Source organism: Epinephelus lanceolatus, chromosome 4 (assembly GCF_041903045.1).
Source record: "Epinephelus lanceolatus isolate andai-2023 chromosome 4, ASM4190304v1, whole genome shotgun sequence".
Classification (NCBI taxonomy): Eukaryota; Metazoa; Chordata; class Actinopteri; order Perciformes; family Serranidae; genus Epinephelus; species Epinephelus lanceolatus.
The window spans coordinates 28,132,334-28,153,583 of NC_135737.1; the positions used below are offsets into that span (position 1 = coordinate 28,132,334).

Here is a 21,250-nt window from a genome sequence, read left to right on the forward strand (position 1 = left end):
TTCACTGTTTAAACACCTTATTCTGAAATGTGGCATATTCATTCATTAATTTTTATGACTGCTTATCCTGTTAGGGGTTGCAGGGGGGCTGGAGCCTATCTTTGGGCTAGAGGCAGGGTACACCCTGGACAGGTCACCAGACTATCACAGGGCTGACACATAGAGACAGACAACCATTCACAGTCACATTCACACCTACGGACAATTTAGAGTCACCAGTTAACCTGCATGTCTTTGGACTGTGGGAGGAAGCCGGAGTACCCAGAGAAAACACACACTGACACAGGGAGAACATGCAAAATCTGCACAGAAGGGCTCCCCCACCCTGGGGTTCAAACCAGAAACCCTCTTGCTGTGAGGTGACAATGCTAACCACTGCACCACTGTGCTGCAATTTGGCATAGAATGCCTGAATTGAAATTACATAAGAAGAATCACAGGTATCGCCATGTAATGACCTGGAACATGTGACACCAAGTCATGTAACTACCTGTTGCATGATGATGATGATGATGATGGTGATGATGACGATGATGATGATGATGATGATGATGATAATGATGAGTTTAGTTTATTTCGGAAATGTATGCAAAATGAGACAAAACAGAACAAAAGTTCGTATGTAGAATGTTACACAAAGCAAGTTGTATTACAAAATTGAAAATTGATCATTTACCATACATATTCGAAAAGGAGTGAGATGAAGCAACGTTTATTAAATCCTACCCCTTCTCCATTAATCATCAATATATCAATCATCATGTATCCTGCTTCCTTGATTACATAAACATCAATATCCAACGTAAAAAAATAAAAAAAATAGATATCTTCTTTATCCATAACATAACTTCAAAAATTCATACACTAAATATATATTTATATAGATATACATCTGTGAGTAGGTACCACTTGCATAATGTATGATATGTAATAGTAATAATCATAATAATGATAATATATTTAAGGAAAAAAAATATATATATATATACACACATATACATAGGCTACACATATACACACATACATACATATACACATATACACATACAAACATACATACACACACATTTTACATATACATGTGTACGTGCAGCTACACATACATATATACATACACGCACGCACACACACACACACACACACACACACAGCTATACACATACATGCATTGCATTGTTTGCAAGAGAAGAGAAAGAAAAATATAAAAATCAAATCAAAGTGTAGGTTATACACCCTCCCCCCTCATGAAAATCATATTTTTGTAATTCTTCTTGAACTGCTCCATGCTTGGACATGGCTTTAATTCATCATTTAAACTGTTCCATAGTTTTACACCACATACAGACACACAAAAACTTTTTCTGGTAGTTCTCACTTTTACATTCTTGAAATAATATAATCCCCTTAAGTTGTATTTTCCCTCTCTGTGACTGTACATGCTCTGAATATTTCCTGGTAGCTGATTATTATTTGCTTTGAACATGATTTGTGCTGTTTGATATTCTACTTGATCCACAAATTTAATAACTTTGACTGTAAAAACAATAACTGTCTATGATCCCTATAACTAGCTGTTAATTATCCTGACTGCTTTTTTTTTGTAAAATAACTAAAGATTGTAGGGAACTCCTGTAATTGTTGCCCCAGATCTCCACACAGTAGTTTAAATATGGTGAACAGTACAAAATGTGAAGTGACTGTACTTGTTGTACTTTATAGCATTTTTGCAAAATTTAAGCTTTGAACGCCCTCTCGACATTTTTTACACTAACCCTCTGTGCTTTGTTCAGAAGAGCAAAGCAGCACTTGATCTGACACAAGTGTTAAATGTGAAAACAAAGCTCGACCACAACAGTTGCCCTGCTGCCTTGGGCAAGCAGATTTGGACCGCAATCAAGTATGTGTGCAGTCTGTTTCCCCCCCATTGGTCAACCACTTTAACTATGAAAAAAAAGTACTTTCTGTAATCTGCCTGTGCCAGTGAGAGGGCTGGCTGTCACATTGATTTACTGTGATGGAAACAATGAAACAGGTGAAATGGAGTGGTATGAAAAAAAACAGAGCCAAATAATGAGGCATCAACATCAGTGAATAACCTGCGACAGGAGAGCAGACACTGAGACAGAATAACTCAAAAAGAAGCAAAGTATGTGGGGAAAAAAAAGAGAGGGCACAGAGGACAGCGGGCTTCAGAGTATGAATGCAGCAAACAGAGCCAACAACAGCATTCATTCAAGACAGACACATATGACAGGTTGTCATATCCGGCTTGCACCCCGGCAATAAGAAAGACATTACAACTTAAAAGCCTGTGAGAAGTGCATGTGTGCCATGCATGAAAGGGTTTTATTTTTCTACCTGGATATACACACCAGGACAATGGAGGCTTTGAAGGTTAGAGAAGCAGCTTGGGAGTGGAAAGTTTGATCCTTTTCCAATTTTAAATTACCATCACCGAGGTGCCCTTTAGCAGGATAAGTGACCAACAGATGAAGAAGATGGCTCTAGACACGTAAGTTTAATGCAAGGATTTAAGAATAAAGTCCAGCTTTTATTCACTTATAGAACACCATCTGGACAAATTTCTGGGTCCAAATTGAGTATTATGGAGTGTTCATGTAGCTGCCTGGGTGCTCATCTTGTCATCTATTACACACACAGCAAAAACCCAAGCAGCAAATTCACTCTTCCCCAGTAATACACAAAACCAGCAATAAGAGGAGAAAAGCCGTTGAAACTCCCGTGGGCCTTAGATTCACTTAGCAGCCATTTCACACTCTCACTAACAGATTCCCAGTATGCAACAGAAGAGATAGACAGACAGATAGAGAGAGATGGAGAGGAAGTTCTGTACTGTATGTCTGCGGGTTTTACTGTCTGACACACAGATTTGGCTTTTGTGTGGCCCTCTTCATGTTGGTTGATATCTAAGTGGTGTTCTCTGCTTTGAATGTTTTTTCAGGTGGCTGTGACAGGGGCACCCCCGGGGCAGGACCCATGAGGAGTCATAGAAGATGCTCACAGCCTGGGCGCTTCTGCTCTTCTTAGCCATGTGGGTGAGAAGCACCTCTGGTGGCCCGCTCTCCTTCAGAATAGGTAAATTTTTACAACTCCATTTCAATATTGTTCAGTCAAGTAGCAGTGGAAAACATGTTGACCCTATTGATTTAGAGACATTACAGCACTTGCATGACAGTCATGTGCTACATGCAAGAGAGGATTTTCTTTCCCATGTTAACTGAAAAATCTGTGAAGGAATGAATTTCAAATTTTAATTATTGAGTTTGAGCTTAAGTCAAATTGCTGTTGAAATGTTAGATGCCAGTCCAACTTCACAGTTTCTAATTGAAAAATTGGCTAAAGAAATTCAATCAAAAGTAAGATACACATTTATTCCCAGTCACACATGGCGTGAGGTATCAACTGGCTAAAAACTTAATGTGTGGATATACCACGGCCCTAATTGACTCTGAAATACACTAGACCCAGCTTTTGCATAAAAAAAAAATCGCATTTTTTCTGTGCAGTGTTGCAGACAGAAATTCATAGAGTAGCTGTGTAGAGAAGAGTTTAAGCATATTAGGCTATACCACAATACAACATAGACATCCACAGCACCAAGTCTAACCACATTGCTAACCTGACCTTTGTTAAACCTTAAACCTAGCCTTAACAGTTGCTTTATCCCTGATGTTAATGTAAATGTAAAGGCTGTGTTTCCCACTGCTAAACTCAGTAAACATTCACTGACACATTATAGCATATATTAGGGGTGGGGTCACCAACAGACTCACGATATGAGACAGCAGTGTGTCCAGTGTTGGTTGATTTTTCGGTGGAGTGGGTTTAGCCTTAGCTTGGCTGTCAGTGGCTTACGCTATCTCTGGATGGTGGCATGTGAGGTGAGCCGTCATGTCCGTAGTATTCCCAGAGTATTCTCATAAAACACCGCTTGCAAATCACGTGTGTTATATCCAAGTCCGTCTTTATTTTCGTGTTAAAAAATCTGATCCGATGCCTCCATCTTTGCGTTGATGAACTTCCTGCCAAATGCTGCTGACTAAGACCTCTGCTGAACTCATCAGCATCATCTAGTGGACCGAAAAAGCAATTGATTTTATATTCTAGAACTAAAAGTTGTATTAAAATGTGTATTTGCAAAAATGAATTATGTTTTTAATAAAAGATATCAATATACAATATATATGTATATATATATAGATAGAGAGAGAGAGAGAGAGAGACAATATCCCCCCCCCCCCCCCCCCCCTTGTTAGCTAAGCATCACCATTTTAAATAGTAAATAGATAAGTATAAACATATATGTGATTAGTACCATTCCTGCCTAAATCAATGTCGTTGTTATGCATGCAGCTTGAGACAATAGCACAAAGTCTGGTGGACACCACCGTGTTAGTCTGCTTCTGGAAACTGTGGCAGATTGGTGGACCACGGTTGAGACTGACTAGACATTGCATCTGAGAGGGCATGGTTCAAAAGTCTCATAACCTGCCAGAGCCTGTTGGTAACCAACAGGAGTGGTCCCCTCTTGTTAATATTCTCCTACAGTCAGCAGGTCTCTGACACCCTGTTACTAGCTCCCCATCTACCAAAAGTTTGACTGACTGTCTCTTTATTTATGTATAGATCCCCTGTCCTATGGAAACTGTGTGTGTGTATATACAGTATCCATACTGTATATATAGGAACAAATGGGAAGTAGAGGTAAAGCTAAAGACTGAGAATGAGATTGATTCTCCAGCTCACAGGCTGTGCTCCCATCGTTTTCTCTCAGTGGCTCTCTTTAAATTTATAGCATGGTTGTCAACTTTCAGGAACAGCTGAGAGTGTGATTTGTTGTCAGGGGAGAGGGGTGAAAGTTAACACAAAATCAGTATACAGACCCCCATGCGGTTATTATAAGGCTATTAAAACATCAAGTAAACTCAAACGGAGCATTAAGAATGTGTTCTTGAGACTGAAGAGAAGTGCACTTTTAGAAAAATAAAGAATCAAGGTATTGAAAACAAAAGTTTGCCTGTGTGGAAAATAGTCTTTTCTGGTGCTATGAATTCAGTCCTCAATATGATAAAGCTGCAGTGCAGTGCACTCGTTTCTGGAGCAATGAGTTTCAGTAATGATGAAAACATTATCTAGTTTTCTCGGTCGTACAGGCTCATAAATGCATATTGGAACTTTAATGCAGCCTCTTTCTGATCTTTCCCTCCTCCCTTTACATCTGTTATTGTGTGAGAGGAGTAAGTCTTTTTATCCTTCCAGTATTTTGAGCCTTGCCAAAATGGAGTCAGTACAACTGTCATCTTTGAACAGTAGCAACATTCCTTATTTTGTGAACATGTTTTGTATCAGTCACTAGTTTTTCTCTCCTGCCTGCTCCATGTATCACAGCTCTGCCACAGCACAGCGAAGGTTTGCAAAACCTTTTTGGTGGTTTTGCATACGTTGCCCCAAACCATTTTCTGTATTTTGAAAGCAACGCTGCTTCAAAGTTTACTGTATCAACAAGACCAAGAACAAATCGTTCCCTGTTTGTGAATATTGTTAGATAAATGATGAGCAGCCCCATGTCTCTGCTTTCTCCCTGCGTTCTCTTCCACCCTCCACCTGATTGTACAAAAGCACCTCCGCAGCGATGGTGGTTTATGTTTATCTCAGTCATGTTGCATCGTTGATGGGTAATTAGGCAGTTGGCCTGTTTTTCCTTTTCTTCTAATGTCATCTGTGCACAGCACCAGTCTCTTTGCCAGTGCACTGTCAGTATGTGTTTGTGTGTGCTCTATCTAGGTGTGTGTATGTGTATATATTTATGCACAAGGCAGTACGAGGCATGCACATGCACAAGCACAAACACACACACACACACACACACACACACACACAGCAACGCACAAATTTCAAAGTGCACTAAGGCACGCAAACAAACACATACCCCCAAACGCCACCACAAACTCCCTGCCATTTGCGCTCCAGGAGATGGTATTTAACATGGCTGTCCCTCGAGTCCTGCCTGGTTGGCATAATGTCACTGTCTGGCCTTCTCTGAATGTATCAGGGCCAAAAACAACCTCCCACCCCCGCCACATTCCCCGCCAGGACCAGCCAGCAGCCAGCAGCAAGCCCAGTGTAGGTGAACTGAGGAACTTATCGTTGTCTCTGCTGTGTTGTTGGCAAATCCAGGGATAAAATGGACTTTCGTTTGCAAATTAGTTGGCATGTATAGTAGGTCTACATGCCCTCTGATAGACCCTCTGATTGGTCGGATAGCAACATAAAACATGCCTTTCATTCATTTCACCTTTTTACTGTTGTGTTGCAGCAGTGGAACCCTATATAACTTGCAGTGTTGTTGGAGGCTGTTGCAGAGTAATGAAAGATTAATTATAGCGATATTGACCTGTGAGAGTATAAATAATTGAATTTGCTTCAGTATGGCTTCTAATAAGAAAGAAACACGGACAAGTGAAGCTTTAACTAATCATGAATAGCATAATTTAATAGTCTAGATCAAAGAGATAAAATATTAAAGACGGTGTATAAGGTAAAATCAATTCACAAAGTGCTATCATGAAAGAAGATTCTGTTGAAAAGACCTCTTATTGATTCAGACATGGGACTACATGAGTAAAACAGTTAAACAAGAAGAGATACTGCATAATATTACATGAAAGTCTCTGCTCACTACCATATGGTGCAGCTTGTTGCTGTGGGTGGTATTCCCCCATTAGTTAAGTGACAGAGTGTCTGCCGTCGAAATTCATCCAGCCAATAAGCCTCTGCTTATGCTAACTTGGAGAAATTATCTTCCACACACACACACCACTACTGTGACCTTATGTCTGTTTGTGTCAATACAAGGAGAGAACCTCTAGGAAGACATTCATGAGAGCCACATGGTCCTTCATTAGAGCTACATCCATCAACACTGCCAACTTTGCCTCACACTGCAGAGCCCTCACTACACACACACACACACACCCACACATACTGCCTCTGTCCAGTTCAGTATCAGAATAAAAAAGCCAATTATCTGATATCCGTAAATCAAAGGCAGTAGGAGGTTTCACACGAGATGGATTGCTTTTCCATTTTGTAACCCCTGTTGAAATGTTCTTAATAAGAAAAGTAGTAGGAGCAGAACAAAATGGTGTGAAGTGATCACTAAGGATTTAAAAAGGTTCATCATTTCCTTCGCATGATCAAGTAATTAATATTAAGGGATTCCAAGTAATGCCTCATTTCTACTGCAAGGAGCAACACAGCTTGACTTGACTCAGCTAGACTCACTTGGAACTGTTCTTTTTTCGTTCTCCATTAGCAAAGGTTGTGGATAGTACGTGGTATCTGGCACTGTTTTGGTGCCACCTTCGTCAAGGTTCCAAGTGAGCTGAGCCGATTCTAGAAGGTGCAGTTAAAAGACTGCAGATCACTGATTGGTCAGAGACAACTGTCACTAGTGTGCAGTGTTGGGCAGTAGCATCACTACAGGTAGCAACATTACGGATTTAACAGCATGTCTCAGTAGCATGGTGGTAACATCACTACTTTCTGAGTCAAATAGCTTCAGTTAATTAATTGACTGGGTAGCGTGGGTGCCTTCAAAAAAGTTAGAAGTGTAGCAGACTTTTTTTTCTGCATAGGTCTGGATAAAAGTAAGGATAGTAATGGTAAGGGTTAAGTAATATGACTAACACCAGTGCCACATGGAGGCATGTAGACAATGGAAGCACTTTCACATGACATCACATACCAATCCTTCAGTTGGCTACATTGCACTTCTTGACGCATCTCTCTCGTGTTTTGTCCATGGATTGTATATATTTAGTGGATTTGCAATGGACACGTGAGAAATAGACACAACAAGGGCCAAGAAAAGAGACAGAGAACAAGTAGGAAGAGAGGACATGTCCATATTCTAATGTCCCCTCAAAAAAAGACAAGTTTTCATTTAAGTGTGTTATTTTTATTGTTTATACTACTGTATTTTATTTTTTATGGTTTTATTGACCGAAAAAAATATTTTGGAATCCATACTTTTCCATTATTTTTATATGACATTTTTGAATTACTGACAGAGCCAGAGAGCCTACTGAAAGACGCAAATACAGAGAAATGCATAAAGTAGGAAGAGGAGAGAGAAAGGGAGAGCAATAGGCTGACTGATGATTCATGTTATTAGAGACATGTTCAAATGTCACTAAAAACCCTAACCAACAGCGACCAGAGCTTCCAAAACGGTGGAAGTCATTCATTTTCAATGAGAGCCCGTGGACTTGGGCAACCTGGTCATCAGCCGCGTGTCTTGGGCAACCGGAGCGGTCCGGAGGGGAGTTAAAACTGGTTTAACTTTATGGTAATGAGCTCAGGTGCGGTTCGGCAGCAACCAATCAGAATGCTGATGTGCTTCGATGAAGCGGGTCCCAGAGAACATGCCATGTAACTTTGGTTCCTACAGCACATTTGTTCCAACAATGAATATCGAGAAGTTTATTACTTGCGTTCACGCCCACCCAGTCCTTTTTAATGTGTCGCTGTTCGGTTACAGAGACCAAAATAAACAGAATGAGGCTTGGGACTGCGTCGCGGAGGTAGCTGGGTGGTCTGGTGAGTTTTAAAGTGTGTTATGTTAGTAATAGAGGAGAGAATTGCAGGCTAATGTTGGGACGTAGCATGCAAGTCTTCCTTGCTATTTCTGTTTTCTGTTTTCATTGACCAAACATAACTTTCTGTAGGCCAACTATGGGCTTTTTGACTGGACAACAGCAAGCAGCAACTACGCTGCTTTCAAGCCAGGATTCCGCATTTCGGCTCCTTTAAATTTACAAGCACAACAATTCATGTGATGAGCGGCTAGAGCAACCGAAGCTGCCACAAATATTTTTGACAGTCGAGCTTCTGCTTTGAAAGTACAGTAACCCTGACCCTTCCAAAAAAAAAAACAAACAAAAGGTTTCATTTAAGTCTGCTATTTTATAGTAGACAGTTCAACTTAACTTTTTTTGCCTGCCAATTTGTTTAGCTGCCATTTTTTCTAATCACTGAAAAAAAGCTTATTTGACATAAAGTAAAAGAAAACAAAAGCAGCTTTGCAAGTAGCAAGGTACTTCTGCCATATTCTTGTAGCTTAGCTGGCTACATTTCTATTGGGATAGCTTCAATATAGTGAAACTTCATTTTGATTTAGAGTAAGTGGTAGCTTAACTCACTACATTTTCCAGGTAGCTTGCCCAACAGTGTTAGTGTGACACTGGAATTCCTGCACAAATCTGTCGTTAGGTTGCTTAGCTACCATCAGAAGTGACAATTTTTTGTACTTGATCCAGATTTTAATAAATGGCAGCCAGCAGTACCACGCCACAGTCATTAGACAAAGTACAGACACTCTTCTGTTTGGTTGCCAGTGAGAGCTAAATGGAGTAAAGCACACTGTGTCGCGTTGAAGAGGATCTCATTGCAGTTACATGTGGCGTTGCCATGACGATCAGCTAAGAATTCCATCTATTTTGACGGGGCATTGTCTTCAGTGGAAAACAAAATTGTAAAAAGCACCTGGCACCAAAAGTGAGTCAATGCTAGAGTCTAGTCAAACGAGTTCATGCAGTGAAAATGAGACATAAATGAGTCTCAATACACTGTATTAATCAGTGTTGCTGCTGACAGACAGGTACAAGATGTGTCTAGTGTTTATTAAAAAATCCAGACAGGCATTCACATCAGGTTCTCTTATCTCTCTGAAGCCCACACAATGTTTCCTAGCATTGGGCTTCACCATAGGAAAGGCCTCCTCCTATGAGACCAACACTAAATTTAGCTATTGGCACCCACTGGGTGTCGGCTCACTCAAGTGCCGTGAAATTCCCTCAGCAGATATCCTTTCGCTCACCTTAAATGTGCTGTCTGTGATACTGCAAAAGAAAGGCTTTGGATTTATTTTTTTTAGAGCATATGTAGTCTCTCTTTAAGCAGAGAGTAAGGCTTAATATCAATTGTTATGGAAATCTGTTTCAAGCTGCACACAATATCTCCAACACCAGCATTTTTTATTGTTCATAATGGATTTGTGGAGCCAAAATCTTCCATGGGCTTGTTTGTATTGGGTTTCAGTGCCCTTAAATAGACAAATTAAATGGGCTTTAAATGTTTTTCACGTCGTCGCAAAACTGTATCAGGTAGAAAAGCTGCTGGCGGGGTTGTTCCACAGCAACGTTTGGAGAAGTCATCAGAATAATATTAATGATTTCACACAGGTCGGTCTGACAAACACCACATGAACATTAAAGATAGATATACCTTAAACTTCATATATGGATCAATCACTGATTGTCTTAACCATGTGCATGTTATTCCACTTTTACATCTATCAATATGCCATTTGTCTCATTGATTATCACTGCATATAATTTCAAGACATGTATGCATTGTCAGTATACAACCATTAACTTGGAATTATTTAAGTGAAGGACGGCAGGGGAATGTATTAAAAAACAGATATTTTACTGTCACTGACATTTCATGAAAAATCACATTTCTTATTATTGGGTCCTCATGGACATCTCAAGAGCGAGGCTGTCTGTGTTTGCTGGTTTTCTTTGTGCATTTATTCATTCATTTTTTTTAGCCCCTGAGATGCCCAGGAGCGTCCCGAACTGATGTCTGAAATTCATCAACTTGCTCTCTCAATGCCAAGAAGCAATAGTGTTATAGTTTCACTTTTTTAGTTTGACTTTTTGTATCTATAATGTCGTTATTGCAGTCACTCCCCAAACTTGTGACTGCAGATATGCTGGCGTAGATCTTGTTTCACAACAGATGGTCGCATATCTCATGTGTATGCTCCATCAACTTTTAGCACACCACAGCAAAAAACAAAACAAAAAAAAAACACTGACCACTCAGTTTCTTGTGTTGACTGTTTTGAACTGAGCCGTGTTGGTTTTAAAAAAAGCTGACCTTTCAGAATGGTACAGACCGCTGGTGGTTAATTCTCCTCTGACACAATGATGTAATAATTTTACCTTCACTGCTATATGCTATTGTTTAAACCATGGCCATAGCAATGCGAGCATATACTGTATATATGCTCTTGTTTTTATGACATTTTTATTTATTTATTTTATTTGTAAGGAATCATGAATATGTGAATATAGCACCTTACATACATGAAATGTCATTAGATCAGGTAAAATACAACATTTTAAAAGAATTGCAGCACTGAGTAGTGTAAACACAAAAAAGAGTTTCAGGCCTGTATTGGGGAAGTCATAGCTTCTTAAAGGCTCAAGTGAAGTGAGTAGATTTTGGTGGCCAAGGGTCACAGGTCACAGGTCACGGTCACTGTGACCTCATCTGTCTCACTCTTGTGAACGTGATATCTCAAGAACACCTCAAGGGAATTTCTTCAAATTTGACACAACTGTCACTTTTACTCACCAATGAACTGATTAGATTTCGGTGGTCATACAGTAAGTCAAAGGCCAACGTCACTATGACCTTGCATCCATCTCATTCCTGGGAATGTGGTATCTAAAGAACACCTTGAGGGAATTTCTTTCAATCTGGCACAAATATCCTCTGTGAATCAACTGATTAGAATTTGGTGGTCAAAGGTCCAAGATTAAGGTCACTGTGACCTCATCCGTTGCATTCTCGTCAACGTGATATCTCAGCTTGAGGGAATTTCTTCAAATTTGGCACAAACATCTACTTGAATTTAACAATGAACTGATAAAATTTTGGTGGTCATTGTCACAGGGCAAGATCACTGTGACTTTGTCTGTGTCATTCTCGTGAACATAATAGCTCAAGTACAACTCAAGGGAATTTCTTCAAATTTGACACAAACATCCACTTGGACTGAAGAATGAACTGATTAGAATTTGGTAGATGAAGGTCAAAAGTCAAGGTCAAGAATTCTTATGTGACAGCATAAAATTCTGCATAAAACACTTTTAACTGGCTATTACTCAGCATCAGATCTCATGAACAGAAGGGGATCTGGCTTCCCTGATATGTATAAGTAGTGTGTTTCGTAACGTAGCGAAGGCTGCATCCGTGATTTTCTTTCAGCTGTTGCCAGGAACCTCCTATAAACCAGCAGCATATGATCGCAGTGCTCCTGAAGGCAAATAGTCAACATGGTAGTTAGCAATGTGGCTTTGTCATAGCCCATTGAGGGCTTTGTAAGGAGGACCTTCAATTCTTTATACTTAAACATTAATGATAGCATCTGATGTTTTATATCAGAGTTAGCTTAAAGCTAATTTTCATCTGCAGTCAGTTAATACAATATTACATAACTCGTCAGCAACAACGGTCAGGCAAATTAAAACAAAGGGTATTTTTGTATACGAAGCAAAAACCAATTAAATGCAGACTCAGAGGTTACAGAGTTTAATATTAGCAGCTTTCCTAATTTGACTGAAGAGGTGTGGAAATGTTCCAGTAATCAATGTGGCCTTGTGGTTTTTGTCTGCATATTGTAAAGATTTCCTGTACAACCCTGGCATCCAAACTTTTGTCAAATTTCAAATACCTTTCAGTATACATGAAAATGTCAGCAGGTGAACTAAAATTGCTCAATTTTGAGTGAGATGTTCAAAGTTATTATTCCTCAGAAAAACACTGTACACGACAGAGAAAAAGGCCACACATCTGTCAAAAATATAGAAGCTGGTATGATGGCTTCTGCATCATCTTGGAAAGCAAATATAAAGTGAGATAGTCTGAGATGTTTTATTAGTTTTGAGATGTAAAATTAGTGGTACAGTTGTGTTTTCAATGTCATCATTTCATTGACATTCATTGATACACATATAGAATTTTTGTTTGTACAAAAGGGTAAGGTATGTTGATTTTGTTCATACTAATTGTCAAATGAGGAAACTTTTAACACTAAAATGAAGTGTAATTTATTGTAACAGTATATTGCTTGGAATTAGCACATAGCTCAGCTTTACTTTGCCATATTCAGATAGTATGGGTATTTTATTTGTAGATGAGTTTTTAATTCTAACTCTGTACTATCACAACACTATCACAAAACAGCTGTATTTTTGTAGTCAGCATTTCAGATGTTGCAAGATCTGACAAATAATAGCATGTTAATCAATTATATACTTAATAAAGTTTGAATTTCTTCAGGTAGGACGCATAAGTCATATCATCAGCTGACAATCTAAATTTATGTAAATATCTCCAGTTAGGTTCAAAACCTAATTAAGACAACCTATAATGACATTCTTACTTAAGATAAAATTTCAAAACTGTATCATTAACTAAAGTCTGGGGCATACACACTGTGTGAAACAAGCTGCTGTACTCACAAACATGCACACCACAAGAGATCTAGCCTGAGGTTGTTAACCACAACATTTTCATATTTCCTTACATTATCCTGAAACAACACTTAGAGAGCACCCCTGAGTACCGAGGGAGCAGCAACCACGCTGGCTCCATAAGAAAAAGTCAGGCAAATCTTTCTTTGCCTCTTTGCTCCCTTTTCCACACTCAGTGGGAGAACATGATAAAGGATTCTCGATGGGCTAAATTCAATTGGCTCCACATTCTCAGCAGCAGGGCTGAGCCTGCACCATCTTTACCCAGCCTCCCAAGACTGGCATCACTAGAGCTGTTGTCAGGGTGGGATGCAGTTTGTTGTGAGATGGATGTAAGGAAGGCAAGACGCACTGAGTATGATGTAGTGATTCTCACTGGAGAGAGTCCTTGTTAAGTAAATACAGTAGAACTTCATTCACTAGCTCTCTGACTTTAAGATGTAGCCACAGGGGAAGTCCTCATAACTATGCATTTGTGTGTGCTACCCACAAATACCTGTAGCCATGCATCAAACACGCAAATATCAAATTAGACTTTGTGGTTCTGTGATTTGTAATTTTGTGTTCACATTACATCAAAGACATTTTGAGCATTTAATCAGGCGGCAACCTCCGGGTCTGAAACGTGAAGCCAATGAGGAGGTGCAGACAAGTGGTGACTCCACTGGTTGCAAAAAGAAGTATGATTGTATAGAAGTCTATGCAAAAATGACAGTACTTGATTTTTTTTAGCTCAGTAAACATACTCCTAATGAGATTAAGGTCTCAGTTGCTAGTTTCACGTCTTCTTCGATGTCTTTTACTTTTTTTTTTGTAAATTATGGTCCAGTAGAGTAAAATAGAACATAAAGCACAGTATGCTTTAGGACATTTGTGGTCACTTTTGACTCCAAAAAACAAGATGATGATGGCCAAAATGCTGAACCACGGTCGCGGTCATTACGCGTCACCACTGAAACGTTCACTTATAGCCTCTCTTTGGCATTTGAGCAGCTTTATAAAACTCTTGAACATGTAATGGCTCCTTAATTAGCAAGTTGACTTTACATAGATGGCATATCTTCTCAATTTCTCCTGACATTGTGTTGTTTGGTTTGTTCACCGCTCCGCGACATGCGCATCCTCCGCTCTCTCACTAAGCAGCCTCCCTCTGCCTCCTCTCACTCAGCCTCGTTCAGCCTCGATTTCGTCAGCATGCGCCACATACACGCTGCCCCCCCCCCCCCCCCCCCCCCCCCCACACCTTGCGATTGCATTGTCATTTAAAAAAGACATCGTGAAACAACCCTTCTATCGCCGATGGGCGATAGAAGGGTTGGGCACAACCCTAATAGCTATGTATACTTCTTTTATACAGTCTTTACATTTAAAGGTGCAGTATGTAAGAATGTGGCCAAAACGCTTACTGCACTCAAATTCAAAATACTGCTGCGAGTTACTGCATAACTTTACGTTAATTACGTTCATTCATGGGGCTCTAATTCATTAGATATCATACCTACACCACTGTATGTGCATTTTTGTGAGATATCATACGAACCATTGTATGAAGATGAGTTGCTTTGCTAAATGAAGGGCACATTACCTTCGTGCATATACTTAACTGCACTGATACTGCATGTAGACACTGGACATAAAACATATACTACAGAATCTTCCTGTATGAGCACACTTTGTAGGGATACTGGCCTAGTGGCCATGAAAATGTTTGTTCATGAATGTGTGCACACACATGTACTGTATGTGTGTCCAGTCACTTGGGGCATGTAGGGTGGATGGGTGAAATTTAAGCCCACAGGTAGAGTCTAATAGCGTAATTAGCCCTGCTGTGCTAATACCCACAAGTCAGCAGCACCACACTGTCAATTCTCTCCGTTCAACCCCATGCACACTCATAGTGACTTATTAAGGCTGGCTGCTAGACCCGCCATGGCTGAGTCATTGTGTCCTTGCCTCCAGTCAGGTTTATTTTGCCCTCATACACTCTTGACTTCAGTTGGCATCTATGAACTCATTTAACTCGCTGTTACTGGAAGAGCAGGGAAGATGGCATGTTGGGAGGGAAGGAGAGTAAATAACTGAGAGGGAAGTATCCTGCGTTGCTTTGAATTGCAGTCTTAGTTCCTCTGAAGTAAAACTTCCATACGTTTCTTATGGAGGCTGAAGCAGAGACTGATGTCCAGCCGAGGAGCCGTTTGAGGAGACTTCATGATTAATCTCCCGGCTTTTAATTACTCAGCCATGTGCTGTGCGAGCCATTAGGTTAATGACACTCAGACATGTGTACTCACAGACCTGAAGCTACAGGGCACATCTGAGCTAAACCCCTTTTTAGGTGACCACCTGTCACAAGAGCCACCTGCCCAGTTCTCTCTGTTTCACTCAGATGCCAGCAAATGTAATGAGGACATATCAGAAAGAAATGGGAGCTTAACACATAACAGTGTGTGTGCCTGGAGGCAACAGTGTCCTTTGTTACAGGATGTGTTTCCTCAGAAGTCAGTCGCCCAATTTGAAAATGTTTGCTCAGGATTTTTTGGGTCAAATGGAGCCCATGTACATGCAGAGACAAATCTCAACCTCAGGCGGCGACTGAAAGGGGGGGGGGGAGTTTATGATTAATCTCTAAGGTTTTAATTACCAGGGCAGGTGCTGGGACCAATCGTTTAGTTAATGGCAGGAATGGCAGATAGGAGTGATGTTATGCAATTATGCACACTGCTTTGCTCCTGAGCTTACCACATAAATTATTCAGTGAATCTGATAAAGTCACTGTGCATAGGCATGTAGTGTGTGTACTTAGTTTCGATCACACACCCAGGCACACACAGAACACCCCCCCCGAATGAATGTATCCTCAGTGGGATTGATAAAGACAAATTCAAATGAATGTTTGCTCATTTGCCTATGCACATGTGCACATGCTCTATATGCGATCATAAAAATGGTTCCCTATCCTCAGCTACGTACACAAACATGAAAACATCAGTACGTAAATTATTAATAAACTAATTACAAGCTGCGGGGTGATGTTTGTGGATGTGTAATGGAGCTTGCCACATACTGAGATGGAAGGTATGAGCTAAGTTTATATCTAATAAGCGCATGAATAGTATTACAGTGTGCTTTACAGACCTGCGATGGTGTAGAATGAAGGTCATAGCCATGGAGTTATACAGCAGTCTTCTGAGTTTTGAACTGAACAAGGTAATGCTGGTATGGAGAAGCCACAACTATTAGTCTATAGCCTTTGGGTTCTCCATTATACATGATGTTTGGCTGCGGATTAATTCTTCACACTGAATGATTGGAGTAATTGGTTAAGGAATGTACACAAGAGCATTAACTCCCATCGCACACTTAACCTGCATTGCATTTAGATGTACAGTTAAGATAACCAATGTGAGGTATTTTGAAGCTGCGATTAGTATTGGATCAGTGATATGTCATATCCTGTCATATCTATCAATTCCAATCACGTACAATAGCACTAAATCCTGCTTTTGTGAAAGTTCATGGATCAATATTTTTTTTCACTTGCCCAGTCAGGCAAGTGTGTCAGAAATATATTTGCACAAAGTCAATTTTTACTTGCCTCAATATATTTATTAGCAGCTATCAAATAGCAACACCGACTAAAGCTTGTTGTAGAGTTTAATTAGTGTTATGTCCAAACAAAGATTTAACCTGTTCATTGTGAACTAAATCTCACATGGCACTCTCCTCCACTAGAGCTATCTGGGACAAAACCTTGATGCCAGTCTATAAAACTATAAAGCCAACAGTGTACCAGCATCTCTTACCGTCTGAATTATGGGAAAACTTTGCTATAGCAATCTTTTTTTTTCATATGTAGCCAGCCAACCTCTTATGAAGGTCCTTGCATAATTTTCAAGTTGTATCCGTTTCTTTGCAGATGATACCCACTTATTCATGCTGTTTAAATCTTAGAGGATATGTGCACGTTTTTGCAAGATTGATGTAAAACAATGTTTATATGCCCTTTTGTACATTGAAACAGCTTTAGCTTGCCGTTCATGTTGGCCATGAACGGCCATGAAAACACACCTCCCTAAGTACCTTCAAAGGACAAGAAGGGGGACAAAATCCACAGAATGTCATTGTGTTTCCCCAGACTATGATATCATGACACACTGATTTGTCTAGCTCTTACATTCAAGGCCTCAGATTTCAAAGTTCTGATCAGATTTAGGATGTATTTTGGCACAGAATGAGGACTGCAGATTTTGTCCCCATGACTTACATTGGTAAGGTAAGACAAGGAATAAAATAAATCAGAAATAAATTTTAGATTTTTCAATTTGTACATAGTGTAAAATGAATGGTCATAACTAAGATCTACAAACACCACCAGCTACAGGTGGTTATGGCATATGATTTGGCTCATGCTATGCTCAGGGCATATTGGCATGTGACAGGAGAAGCAAACATCTTCTACATCCTGTCTGTATTTCAGGAGCAAAGGCAACACCTTTTATGGTTACATTGTCCAGCAAAGTCTTGGACAACAGCAGGTAGAGATTTCCTTGTATTGCTCAAATGAATGTAATGGTAATAAAACATTTTTAAATGAAATAATATAATGTATTTCTTACTATGAACATCATCTTAGCTTAGTAAATAGCAGTATTTAGGGTTCTCCACAGAGCACATTAGGAAATCTGTCTGCTGCATCTGTGTCTGTCAAAATCACTGACCTAAACTGACTGATGAGTACCCCTACCTCCCCTTACAGTGTGATACTTTGAATTAGGGCCCATGGAAAACATGAGCTAAAAAAAAAATTGTTCCATCTCTTAAAACGGTGTAGGCAGAATTGGGTGCTTTTGATTGGGGTCCCCCTGGACCCTAATACATTGGTACTTTTAAAAGTCCTAATTGAAACAAAAACGGAAGTCTATGGAAAAAATTGATAGACAGATTCATGAAACAACATGAACAATGCATTCCAGGTTTGCCTACAAGCTAGGCCGTCTTTTTATTTTGACTACCTGTAAAATTCAGAATCCAGTTGAAGATCCTTATAATTATTTTTTGAAGCTTGCATGATTAGGTACCTACCTACATCAGCGACAGTTCTGTTTCGACTGCATGCTGGGTGTGTAATAACTAGCACTTAATACTTTGCCCTCCCTGAAAGAAGCAGGGTGGGTCTTCCGCTGTTTATTGTTATTCTTCCCACATTCGCACCTTACGACGCTGCATCTCCCAGACAAGGACATCAATTTCCTCTTAGCAGTAGCTGTTTTTGTGCAGCGGATCTTGATTCTCCTCATCCATTACAGTGACTGCATTATGGAGAGAACTCTGCTTTTAAAGGGAATTAGAGGAGATGATTTGATTAGTCATGATTGATGCCAACCAAACACTTATTGTAATTTATTCCCCCTGTAAAACCATTTCACACCTGCAGCATGTATGCACCACTGCTGCGCTAACACCTTTGGTCTCAAAATACCTAAATGTGTGTTGCCATAGCCAACAATGCAAGCTCCATGAACTTGTGCCAATTTTGTGCTTATCCCTTGATTCATGAAAAATATTGCTATAAATGCTGAAAATGCTCAGCTTTTCCTCCTGTGGAGAGCTATTATTTTCTGGCAGTTAGGGAGGAAAAACACCTTTTGTTGACTGGGTTTTGATTAGGGCAGAGCATCACAACATCATACAGTGGCTCATGCATATACAGTACTCAAGCATCAACAGACACAGACATTTTCTCTCCCTTTTTTCTCTCTGTCATTATCTGGATATTTTAAACTGGGCTTTTCACCCTTAAAATGTAATACATTACTCACTACTCGTTACTCCATGCCAATAGAAATTCGTTACACTACACATTATATTACTTTGCCATTACACTCCATAAAATTGGTAATTAAGATAAGATCAGATACACCTTTATTGATCCCACAATTGAGAAAATCCAATTGCATATCTCCCCAAAATTCAGATGTTTGCCTCTGTCTGAATGTCAGGACACTGTTAAGTGTAGCTAAGGCTGGATAGCTGCTATTTACCTGGGGGTTTTCTGTTTCTTGTGACCAGTATTTTCCCATGGCTCTGCCCGAAAGACATAGAGTTACTCATGGAGCAACATTTCATCCACTACATATCCAGCCACAAGCTTCATCACTTCTTTGTGGCCTGCAGCTGTCCACAATTAAAATCCAGTTTAGCCAGTGTAGGGCTACAGCTGACCTTGAGTAGGGCTCAACTTTGGTGGGGTGTATTTCCTGGAGCTTCATGTTGCTGTGTTGTTGATCGTTGCAGCCAAGGTGTTTCAGACCGGAGGTTTAGAGACTTATTTTTTGCAGTGGAAAGAGCTTTAGTACAGTTACTTGCAGCAATAGTATTTGTGTCATCTTTCTTCCTGACAACATCAAAGTAATGGGAATATTTCCAGCTAGCTTGCTGCTTTGTGACGTGCCTGCGCAGTGCAACGATTACTAAAATCAGTTCGCTGATGTGATGTTGTATTTCAAGTGAGTGGTGATGAGGTAACAAAAGAAACGTAACAAGTTGTTTGGTTTTGGAGTAATCGTAATATTATTACTGAAATTATATTAGTAATTAGTTACACTACTCGATACTAGAAAAAGTAATACTATTACTGTAATGCGTTACTGGTAAGCTGTTACTGCCCAACACTGGCTGTTACAATATGTTCTTTATCTGTTGACTACAACATTGCTTATTAAAAAGCAGAACCTGATCTCTGTGTAATTGTTTGTTGCCTGGGTTTCAAGAAAGCAACAAAAGCACAAATTTTTAATTTTCACGCAATGTCACTGCCATCAAAAGTTAGTCCTTTTATGTATTTAGGAACAAACAGAAGAAAAGTAACAACTTTAAAGGCTTTGACTTGTATTTAGTTTTTTTTAATGGTGAAAATAGCTGTGCACCATTTTAAAATGTTTTTATTACAGTAGAGTTACCTTGAAATGTCAGAGTTATGTCCCAGTCACCCACAGTAAATTACCAAGCACTGTACCTTTGCATCTATATAATGGCATCTAAAAACTGAAAGTAATTACTTTATACTGCAGGTAGTAATGTTCAGGGAGGTTGTGACAGGCTGGTAAGATGATTGTGTGTGATTATGACGATGAAGTGGAAACGGTCACAAGTCAAAACAAAAAAGTCATGGACTTCTTTAAATCTATCATGGCCGCTCATCATGCTGTGCAGGTGGCAGGTTTTGAAGGTTTAGTGGCTGCTGACAGGTTCATACATAAATGCAGGCACGTACACAGACACTCACACAACTACACACAGACAAACCCATATCTTTTTCCTTTGTCCTTCTTCCAGCACTGTTAACAGGGAGTAGGATCACAAATGGCTGCCATTACAGGGAACTGTCCCTGTCCAATTCTAGATAAGAAGCTTCACTCACTCACTCACACACACACACACACACACACACACACACACACACACACGCACACACTTGCAGCACATGTACATGTTGTCCTTGTGGCACTAGAGAGGAGCAAGTCTTTTTTACAGGCAGAGAACATGTGTGGCTATGTGGCTCGAATTGATGGCAGCTATGCCGGAGCTAATGGGCGTCGGCTTGGAACATCACAGACGGTTTGTATGGGACTTGGTCGATTACTGCAGAAAAACACCAGTAATGGTTGAGATTAGAGCACTGATGAGATATAGCCCGGTGCTATAGCCCGGCAGTTTCATTGACCTGTCATAGATGTTTTTTTCCTCTCCCGTTTTCTCTGCCTCACTTTAGTTCCTGTGGGCTGTGACATGATGCAGCAGGGAATTTGTATTCTTTCTCTGTGAAGTGTAAATTTAATTTTTTTTTATATATATACAGATTTTGTCCCTCTTTTTTTCCCTGCAGAGGGTAAAGACAG

The 21,250-nt window shown here is 39.9% G+C and overlaps 1 protein-coding gene across 4 annotated transcripts in view; it reads left to right on the forward strand.

Moving 5' to 3' along the window:
* grik4 (glutamate receptor, ionotropic, kainate 4) overlaps positions 1-21,250 on the forward strand; it is a 438,583-nt gene that overhangs the window by 211,576 nt on the left and 205,757 nt on the right. For all 4 annotated transcript variants that reach the window (XM_078167104.1, XM_033632251.2, XM_078167102.1 and 1 more), the window contains exon 3: positions 2,963-3,096. In XM_078167104.1, coding sequence (XP_078023230.1) covers positions 3,015-3,096 — 82 coding nt within the window. In that variant the 5' untranslated portion in view covers positions 2,963-3,014. The remainder of the gene's footprint in view (positions 1-2,962; positions 3,097-21,250) is intronic.